The sequence below is a fragment of the Lonchura striata genome, chromosome 15 (genome assembly GCF_046129695.1).
Source record: "Lonchura striata isolate bLonStr1 chromosome 15, bLonStr1.mat, whole genome shotgun sequence".
Classification (NCBI taxonomy): domain Eukaryota; kingdom Metazoa; phylum Chordata; class Aves; order Passeriformes; family Estrildidae; genus Lonchura; species Lonchura striata.
This window is the reverse complement of record NC_134617.1, coordinates 9,653,484-9,664,096: the sequence shown is the minus strand read 5'-3', so window position 1 is coordinate 9,664,096 and position 10,613 is coordinate 9,653,484. Positions and strand designations below refer to the sequence as shown.

The 10,613-nt window shown below is 49.9% G+C and overlaps 1 protein-coding gene across 5 annotated transcripts in view; it reads left to right on the top strand.

The window, feature by feature from the left end:
* The first annotated feature begins 2,386 nt into the window (after nucleotides 1–2,386).
* The window catches only part of TCF7 (transcription factor 7), a 68,281-nt gene continuing 60,054 nt past the window's right edge, over nucleotides 2,387–10,613 (top strand). For 3 of the 5 annotated variants that reach the window (XM_077786691.1, XM_077786690.1, XM_021549523.2), the window contains exons 1-3: nucleotides 2,387–3,001; nucleotides 3,094–3,160; nucleotides 3,533–3,639. In XM_077786691.1, coding sequence (XP_077642817.1) covers nucleotides 2,804–3,001; nucleotides 3,094–3,160; nucleotides 3,533–3,639 — 372 coding nt within the window. In that variant the 5' untranslated portion in view covers nucleotides 2,387–2,803. Of the gene's footprint in view, nucleotides 3,002–3,093; nucleotides 3,161–3,529; nucleotides 3,640–10,613 lie in introns of all 5 variants that reach the window. The other 2 variants (XM_021549524.2, XM_021549522.2) reach the window with 1 other exon arrangement.

Genomic DNA, 10,613 nt, shown 5'->3' with positions numbered 1-10,613 from the left:
CCAAAATCAGAACAATAATTCTATGTCATGCAAAATCAGCAATTAGAGAAAGACAGATTTTGCTCCATTTAAATATATTCAAGTACTTTTCAAAGTGGCTCCAACTAGTTCTTCTCCTCCCCAAAAAGTAATGAGATTATATCCCTAGTAATAATACCCTAATTAACAAGAAAAATAGGGACCAAGATTTTTAGCTTCCTATTCAAGGGCTGAATGTGACAATATGTTGTATATTGGGTCATAAAAAACAATTTACATGGCGTCATTACAGTCTGTAGCAAAGTCTCCAGGACCCAGGGCTATCTTGTGCAATCTTAATTAAGGAAAATAAATATCGGTGTGTTGTTTTAAGCTACTGGAGACATGCACAGGACCTGTCGTATGTGATCAGAAGAAATGGGGAGTTTCCTTTTCCATGGGAACTGCTTAAAAAACCCTCCGACGCCGACACACAAGTGTCTAGTGCCTTCGAAATGGGCTGCGAAGATGGTAATTTCTTGTTTCCTGACCCTGGGGGCCAGGCAGGAATACTAATAATTTTCTGCCACCCCACGTCACGTCTGTGCTCCGAAGGGGCCGAGGGCGCGGTGGCGGAGCGCCGCCCGTGCCCGGGTGGCACCGCGGGTGGCCGGGGGCACCCACGTGTGGCACGGCTGTGTCTGCACCCACAGCCGGGGATGGGCAGCTGCTGTGGGCCTGTGTGTGCGTGTGCGGGGGTACACGCGTGTGCTGTGTGTGCCTGTGCTCAGACACACGTGCCCTGATGTGTCTCGGTGTGGGTGTGGGTGTGCACGTCTGTCTGCGCACACACACCAGTCCCGGCGTTGCAGTGTGTGTTTGTACACGCACCCCGACGAGTTTCAGCGCACACATGTGTGCTGAGGTGTGTCTGTGTGCGCACATACACATGTCCTGATGTCTCAGTGTGTACACACGTGTCTGCTCGTGCGTGTCTCTCTGTGCACACACACATGTCCTGATGCCTCAGTGTGTACACACGTGTCTGCTTGTGCATGTCTCTCTGTGCACACACACCCTGATGTCTCAGTGTGTACACACATGTCTGCTCGTGTGTGTCTCTCTGTGCACACATACACATCCTGATGTCTCAGTGTGTACACACGTGTCTGCTTGTGCATGTCTCTCTGTGCACACACACCCTGATGTCTCAGTGTGTACACACGTGTCTGCTCGTGTGTGTCTCTCTGTGCGCACACACACATCCTGATGTCTCAGTGTGCGCACGCACACGTGTTGGTGTGTTCTCATGTGAGCTGATGTGTCTGAGTGCACACATGTGCACTGATGTGTGCCAGCAGTACCATGTCTGGCCTTCTGTCCTCTATGTTTAGTCGTGTGCTGCTGACCTGTGCTTGTAGATTCATGGGTGCATGTGAGCATGCAGGTGTGTTTGTGTGTGTGTGGACGCCTGTGCCTGCCAGATGTGTAGCTGTGTGTGCTGATGTGTGCAGTTACGTGTTCTTTTGTGCTGATGTACCTGGCGTGTGGGGCTGTGTATGGATCCCACTGCCGTGTGCTGCTGTGTGAGTGCTCGTGTGTGGCAGATGTGCCAGATGTGCAGCTGTGCGCGTACTCAGGTGTGTGTGTAGCTGTACGCACACCCCTGCAGAGTCGTGTGCGGGGCCGTGCAGACCCCAACACGTGCTGATGTGTGTGTACATCTCATGTGTGTGAGATGTGTGCCTGCAGCTGTGTGTGTGAGGACGCACCGATGTGTGCGGGTGTGTGCCCAGCTGTGGGCATGCAGGAGTGGCTGCAGGCGAGCTTGTGCCACGCTGCGTGTGCAGGAACGTGGATGGGCACGGATGTGCGTGGGCCGTGTGCGTGTGCGCTCAGATGTGCGTGCAGGCACGTCCGTGTGTACAGGCATGTGCGCACACAGGTAGGCACAGGTGTGTGCGCAGATGCGCGAGCACAGATGCGTGTGCATACCCGTGTGTGTCACAGATGTGCACACACACCCGGGGCTGCACCGAGCGCTCGATGCTGCCCATCCGCACCCCCACAGCCGGGCAGGGAGGGGGTCACCCCGCCGTGGCGCGGTCGTGGGGACGGGCTGGCCGTGCCTTTACTGCAGGGACTTGGTGTCGGTGTGCGCGTCCGTGTGTGCCCCTGCGTGCTCGTGGGCGTGTGCGCGCCTCTGCCGGTGCCTGTGTGTGCGTGTGTCCCGCGTGTGCCCGCCCCCGGCCCCGCCCCGGCGCTGCCAATCACCCGCGGCCGCTTTGATGTCGCAGCGCTCGCCCGCCGCGCCGCCGCGCTCGCAGTCGGACCGGGCGCTCCGTGCTCCGCCAGCCGCCGGCGCCCGCTGCTCCAGCCAAACTTCCCGGGGCTCGGAGGGCGGGGGGGCGGCGGCGGCACGGGGGGGCCCGTGGAGCCCGGCATCCCGCGACGCCTGCCCGCCCGCAGCCTGCCGAGCCCCCCGCGAGCCGCCGGAGCGGGGAGGGGAGAAGGGGGGGTGGAAAAGAAAAGAGTGACGAGGGAAAAGCAATTCTAATTTTTTTTTTTCTTTTTTTAAAGGAAGGATTTAAGGGGAATTTGGAAAGGGGGAGCAAAATTAAAGGGGAAAAAAAGTTTGAAAGTTAAAAGGAAAGGAGGAAAAAACTTTAAAAAGAAAAATTCAAGAGGGAGCTATTTTTTATTTTTAATTTTTTTTTTTTTTTAAGAGGAGGGAAAAAAATAATTGAGGGAGAGAAAAAAATAATAATTGCGAAGGGCTTGATCCGGGAGAACAATACTCGCCGGGAAAGTTGCTGCGCGGCGGGGAGGGAGCGGCGGGAGGAAAATGCCGCAGCTGGGCAGCGGCGGCGGGGACGACCTGGGCGCCACGGACGAGATGCTGGCCTTCAAGGACGAGGGCGAGCAGGAGGAGAAGATCCCCGAGAACGCCTTCACCGAGCGCGACCTGGCCGACCTCAAGTCCTCGCTGGTGAACGAGTCCGAAGGCAGCGGCAGCCCGGCCGCCGCCGCCGCCGATGCCGAGGTGAGCCGGACCGGCCCCGCTCGGCGCCCCCCGCCCCGCCGCGGCCCCCGCCCCACGCCCCCGCGCTGCCCCTCTCTCTCCTCCCCGTGCAGGCCCTCCGGCGAGTGCAGGATCCGCAGAGGGTGTACCAGGAGAAGCTCCCGGACCACATGGATGATGGTTAGTCACAGCAACCTCCGCGTGTTTCCGTGTGTCCCCCTCTCCTCGTTCCCGGTTCCTGCTGGTCCTCCCCAGTGTAACCCCCCCCGGTTCCCCAGCCCATCGCCCTGACACCCCTGGGAGTGAGGGATGCTAGCCTGGTCACCACAGCCCCCAGCGGGAAAGCTACTCCTGACAGCACCGAGGTTTCCCAGCGTCCCCACACTGTGGGAGTCTGCACCCATGGGGGACCCTGGCACTCCCCAGCATCTTCTCTGAGGAGTATGGGACAAAAAGATTCCCACAAGATGCTGTAACCTCTTCGGGACCCCGACAGGCAGAGGAGTCACCTGTCATAAGACAAGTTTTGACAGGGAACATTGATTTCAGCAGGTATGAAACATCAGGACCCAGGGATGTATAAAGGATCTGCCTATTCTGGTTACCCTTTCCTGATGCTCTCAGATCCGTATCTGCCCAATGGATCTATGTCACCTCTGGTGAGTTCCTCCTCTCCTTATGGAGAAGTTTCGTGGCCTCTTTCACTGCTGAAGTATGTTGCAGGTATTGTGCAGGCACCTACACATGTTTTTTCCTGACAAATTCGAGCCCAGTTTCTGAAATAGCTGGACATTTCTGTCCAAGCCAAAAGGAAAAGCAGTGGGAAGGGAGAGGAGATGCTTGTCAGGAAGCGCCTGCTTCGCTCTGAGTTTGCTGGAGGAGCTGCTTTTCCAGTCTCCTCATCCTCTAGGTTTGGCTTTACTCTTCCAGGAGTCAAATCCTTATATCTCATGGAAAAGTGTCCCTTCATTTTTTTGGGTCATTGGCTTTGGAGGGAGCAGCTCCTGGTCTTTGTGTTTGTGTTCAGGGATATGTCCCACAGCTGAGCTTGTGTGTTAGGGCTCTGTTGTGCATGGTGGCCCAGAAAATGGATCTTAGGCTTCTAAAATGGCACTAGAGGTTTTTAGGAAAAGGTTTTGTGCTGCTGGAGGACTGTTCCCATCTTTCTCCTGGAAAGTTTTTCCCTCTCAGTTTAAATCAGCTTTAGTAATTCTGTATGTTCTCATATTTCTAAGTTTTGCTGTCTGAATGATTAAACTAAAGTCTTCTTTACAAAAGCTGGTTTTTTCCATCACCATCTAGATCAGAACTTCAGAAAATAATGCCCTGACACTGCAGCAGACAGTCGATGCTGGTGTCGCTCCTGGGAGCCAGCACTGCTGCGTTTGTTTCAGACATTGTTCCGCAGTAGCCATCAGCAAGTGAGGACAGAATGTAATTTGGTTTATTTCAGGTTTTAACCTTTAAAGGGATGAAGTTTAAAAGAATATGTAAACCTGTCCTTAGTTCCAGTTATTTGTTCACAAGAGGGGTAGGATGTCAAATTGACGTTATGAAAACTGGACGGATTGTGGAGTATGAAACTTAGAATTATTTGTGGAAATCAGTGCTGTGCCCTCACACCTGACCCAGCTGGCCTGGGTAGCAGGAGACAGGTCCCTGCCTGTACCCCCACATCTTTTCCTAGGAGATTTAGTTTTCCTGGCTGCAGACTGATGGAACTTCGCTGAAGTTTGCAGATATCAAGGATCAATCCCTAAATTTTTATGTCTTCCTTCAGTTTGCATCAAGAACAGATTTGTTTGCAGGGCAGGGCACACTTATGTTGTTGTAATCCAAAGAAGCATTTCTTCTGATGCTTCCCACCTTATCCAGGTACCATGTATCCCCCTCATTCACCAAAATATTAAGCTGCTCTCTTCCTGATAAACTTTAAATGTTTTTAAATTCCTGTTATGTAAACACACTTAACTTGCTCCCTGAGATAGAATTTGGGTAAATCCAGAGTGATATTTGTCCAGCATCTTTTTGCTATGGTGGAGTATTTATTTTAATCTTAAACTCTTCTAGATGGGCAGCAAAGTGCAATAGCCTATTTATCAGCAGCTAGGCTATAAAGTGGATTGTGGTTTTGGAATCACCTTTTCCCTTGATAACAGAATAAAATCCAAGCAGTTGCTGTCAGAGCAGCAGACAGGAGCAAATGGACTGTGCAGAACTCAAAGGGGAGAAGATACAAGCAGCAGAGAAGGAAAGATCCCATCCCCTTGAGAGCCATCAAAATCATCCAGTACCTCAAACTGCTTCCTTTAGGCCTGTTTGAATTCTGCTGTGGTTTATGAAGAGCTGATTTAATGTTTTTAGTTAAAAACCTGGCAGACAGGGGAAGATTTCTTCCTCATGGAGGCTGGACTTGCGTTTTTTTTTCAACTTACTACAATAACTATTTCAATATATTATTCTGGGCGATTTTGTCTTACATTTCTATTGACTGTGCAAGGATTATAATGATAAATTATGGATTACTCTCATATAGATTTATTGCTGCTGTGTACATTATATAAAGTGTGGGCTATAATCTGGTGGTTGCTTCCAATAATCGAGGAGGTCAGATCTGTGACCGAAGATTGCAGATAGTTAACCATCCATAAAAGTGTGTTTAATTAACACTTTAGCACAAGTAGAGTCAGGGAGGAGAGCTGTGTGAGTGAATAGGATTACGTATCACAGTCATGCGTGCACTTGATAGTGGAGATTGTATTTTGGTTAATGAGGCTTCCTGGAAACAGTTGTTTGCAAGTAGGATTAATTTTAGAATCTTAAAAAAAAAATCAATTAAAAAATTAAATCAGGAGTGCTTTGGCAAACTGTCAGGGCTTTACATTGAAAACAGTAATTTACCTGATTGAAAACAAAGTATAACTCCCTGAAAGATTCAGAGCAGCCGGCATCAAGGCTGGGGCTGAGCCCCTGCTCTGCAACGCTTTGTAAAACCACATTTTTTTCAGTGGGCTCCCCATGAACCCTGTGAGGGAGCTGCAAGTGGCTCTGGACTGGCTCCAGCACCTGCCTGGCTGGGTGTGTTGCTACCAGAAGTATCGGGGTGCTGCTTTCCTATTTTCTTTCTGATTTTGTCAGCAGCACCACTTTTGCTTTGTTTCCCTCAAGGTGTTTGTAGCCACTAACTGTTATGCTGCTCACCCGAGCATCCTGCTCAGGTCCCCACATCTCCCAACCAAAATTGCCTCTTTTTACCAAAACACACCCATCCATGTTATTCATGTGCTCTGCTGCTGCTCCAGAGTGATGCTCTGGAGGTGGCTGGGTCCCTGCCATCAGCAGCCGGGCTGAGCCCAGCTGATGCTCCCTGGAGGGCTGGCAGCAGAGAGGGTGGCAGGAGCTCCCTGCAGCAGGGTGGCCCTCCTTGGCTGAAGGTGGCAAATGCCAGTGTGGGATGATTCAGCTGGAGTGCTGCTGGTTTGGGCAGGCACAGGTTTCCTGGACTGGCAGTGGAGCTGTCGCTGGGGGCGTGGGCAGGGTGAAGGCAGTTCTGGAGCTGAGGACAAGGCAGAGGGCTGAGCCCGGGTGTCCCTTGTTCTGGGAGCTGTGAACCTCATCAGCTGCCAGGCTGGGGAGGGCACACTCAGTCAGGGGTGTTGAAGAACATCTGGCATAGCCTGTGTGTGCATCTGAAATCCTGTCACTCTGCAAGCCCCAGGAGAGCCATCTCTCACCTGGCTCTCAGGTTGTGTGAGTGGTTTTTCAAAGCTCCACTTTATCCCATCTTCTGCAAGGTCCAGCTTTTCCCCGAGTGAAATATATAGGACTTACGGGTTAAAAATCTTTAAGAAACTTCCAAAGAATATGAACAATTTGAGGAACTGTTTTTCTAAATTAAATATAAAATCATAAAACTATATCCTTTTTTAAATAGTACAAATGACTTTAAATCAAATTAAGGTACATCCTTAGTAAGAGAAGCAGCCTTTTAGGTGGTTACAAACATTAGAGGTCAGACATGGTCAAACATGTTAACACTTTGATCAGATTAAAATATTTTTCTTGCTACAGTTGTATAATTGAGTTTAGACCCGAGGGGGTTTTCTGAACATTGTTATATCTTGTACTATGTGGTAGTTAAATGGTAAAAGGAGCTCTTGTTAGTTCCTTTAAGTTCTTTCTGTAAATAGGTTTATAAAATAGGAGAATGAGCCATGCTGCCCTGTATATAGGGCACGAGGTCTCCCTGCTCCCATTGATGGGAGAGATTTGAGAGGAGCTCCTCACACCTTCGGTGTACTGTAGATGTGTTTGGTGAGTGTCTGAGGAGTGTAAAGGCAGAATTAAAATGTTCTGCATGTAAAGCTGAGGCACTGGACTTTCTGTCTGTGTGAGAAACAGAAGTTCAAGAGCCTCTTTTTCTTTGGAAAACAGACACTACCTCATTTTCTTAATTACTAAGTTGTCAAACCAGAGCTTACATGGGAGCAGAAGAATGGGGGTACCTCCCCAAGCGCTGCACAGCTGAAGTCCCCAAAGAAGACAGCAGGACTCACAAATAATGTGGCTTTTCAGAGCCTGGTCCCTGTGGTCCACTGTGCTCCTTGAGCTTGTTCAGAGGGTATGAAATGTCCCCTTGGGCAGGGCAAGATGAAAGTGCAGTTACTGCTGGCCTAGGGCCACAGGGCCCAAATGTCTAACACGAGATCAAAAAAGCATGGAGCTACAGTCTAGGGCTGCTCTTCACTGGACAGAAGCTGAAGCAGCAGCAGCTGAGGTGCAGGACACGGCTGCTTCTGCTGCATCCCCTTCCCCAAGGCTGCTCCATCCCTCTGCAGGAGGAGACTGTGGCCCCCACAGCAGGAAATCTGCAGCTCAGCTGTTTCTCTGCCTCTCTGTCCTGACTTGCACTGTCAGGGCAATAGTTTACGATTGCTTTTTCCTGTGTTGGGTTCTTGTTGAAACCAGTGGGAAAACTCCCCGGAGTCACCGTGCGATGGGGATTTGTCGCTGTGAGAGGGCTGCTGCCTCCCTCTCCAGATGCTGTGTGTGGAGGGAGGAAGGAAGGCAGCTGGGAGCCAGCAGGAGCTCTGTGTGTTCCCAGCAGTGCCTGCTGCTGTGGGAGAGCAGCATCCCAGCCAGGTTCCCTGGCAGCAGGGCTCACACTGCAGGACCTCACCAGGATGGTTCCCTGTCCCCATGAGTTGTTGCATTCCCGGCTCACAGCGTTAGGAGTGAGGTGCTGCTGATGGACCTCCTGGCAGACAGACAGATGAGTAATTTGTTTCCTCCTGACCAAAGCAAATCCACTTCTTTCAGCTCTTCTACCTAGCTTGAAATAAGAGAATATTGAAAATAATGTTTTATGTTAAAGCACAGTTTTGGATAGGTGGATGTACCAAGGCACAGGGCTTACGAGGTCATTTATTGCATGTCTGATTCAGTCTTGGTTTCCCCCAAGGAAAATTCTTGTGTTAATTTCTGAGTGCATATCACACCCTCAATTTTGAAGCAGAACTTCCCTTTGAAATAAATTAGAGCATTCTGCTTAAGAAGCAGCGACATGATACAGCACTGGATGTGTGTGGTCTAATATAACCTTATTTTTTAAATTGTTTGGAATGAAAAAAAGAGAAAGCAAAATGTCATAGGAAAACAAAAGCAAGTTTTATGTAAATCTGTGCATGTGAACAAGTGTGCACGTGATCCAGACAGTTCAACAATATCGGCTCTCCCACTGGGATTCCTTCACAGGCTACCCTGGAACTGGCTTCCCAGGCATGGGATGCTTTGTTGGCAGGGAGTTGCTATGAGCTATGTATGGTAAAGGCACTGTTACTGCAAACTTCCAACCATTGCTGTGTGTGAAATTTTATGGGCTTGACCAGTTGAGAATCTAGAGAGAAAAGCAAAAACAACATTGAGTTCCCGAAGCTCATCTATGTTAATAATTAGTGGTTTTGAAATTTTAGCTGTAAAGAACAAAGTGATTTGGGTTTGAGTGGCACATGGCATGTCCAAGATGAAAAGTGCAGAGCTGGTCTGGTATCCAAAGCTGTAATTGAGAGAAGGGGGAGCAGGAGGAGCTCTGCAATGTGCTCACTCGTGTGTTTCCTCACAGCTTGTGGTCCCTCTCATGCCATGACTCTATTTGCACCATTAAATTCCTGCACTGGGATAAAAACCCTGCTAATCCATGCAGTGGGGTGTGCTGGCATTTGCTCTGGCGAGGTACCCAGTCCAGTAACACGGCGTGTGTTCCTGTGACTAAACAGACATTGCTGGCTCCGGAGGGATGACTCTCCTGCCTATTGTCAGAGATCTTCTGCACAGGGCCAGATCCTAATCACAGGCTGAACCCTCTCTATCTGTAGCGTGATCTGCAAGGGAAGCAGGATTTTGGGATATGGGTTGGTGTGAGCTGCACACCTAAGATGGCAATCTGATGTGGACTGTGTGTGTCTGTGCGTGCATGGCATGGTGGTTATGGGCAGAGCAGAGCCTAGTGTGAGAAACATCAACAGTTTTGAGGAAGCATCTACAGCTTGCCATTAACTTCACATCTGCAGTTCTTTATCTGCCTTTTGGCCGTGATTCATCAAGACCAAATTTAGTCTTTGTTTCCTATGGGTTGGCCTTTGAGCCCCCTTGCCAATTCACCACAGAGAAGGTGAGGAAGGACCTGAGCACTTGGTGAACATCATTACTCTGGCAGGGAGGCCGAGCTGGACAGAGTGGATTTGGGTGAATAATAGTCAGACACGTGCTGCTCTTCACCTACTAAAATCTCCTACACCATGTGTAAGCCACAATTTCCTCAACAAATCCTCAAGGATTACCTTCCCTTGTCTGTTCCATTGATTTGAACAGGGACTAGGTGTCAAAACTGCCTTCTTGAAGGCATGGCCACTGTGGGAGCTTTTCTTTATCCCATCCCTCCGAGTCTTTGGCCACAGCTGCTGCAGGTCCTTTTCCTGTTTGGTGCTCATTTCATAGAAACAGAAAATCGTTTGAGTTGGAAGGGACCTTAAAGATCATCACATTCCAAACCTCAGCCACTCTTCCAGGTTGCTCACAGCCCTTGGTTTCCCATGCCTTTGCCATTCCACCTCACTGCTCGGGGAGCCAGGAGATGGCTTTTGTCAGCATCTCTGCCAGCCTGATGTACACATGCTCTTACCTCATCATTTACCAATGGTGGGTGGAGGGCACAGCAATAAGAGAGTAAGTACAAGTCGCTTCCTGAACCTTTTGCGGAGCCACTGCAGCAGGGAAAGCTTCTCAGCCTGGTCGAATCCCAGGCTGGTGCCAAGCAGGGATGTGTGAGTCCCCCCTCTAGGCTCTTTCATTGCTGCGCTTTGAATCTCTCTTTTTAAAAATCTCTCTTTAAAAAATAAAGGCTATAACAAGATACTTGCTCATTAGGCTCTGTGTCTGGAGGATGAAACAAAGGTTTGGTAGGCAAACAGGTGACTCAGAGGGTTGGATACAGGATACAGAGCTGTTCACTTCCTAGTTTCCAGCTTTAATCCAGCTGAATCAGTAAACACCAGGTGCCTGTTCTGTCTGCTGGCTTGTCCAGTGGTCTGTCCGAGAGGGCACAGCTCTCTCCAGGCCCCAGGCAGTGTGTGCA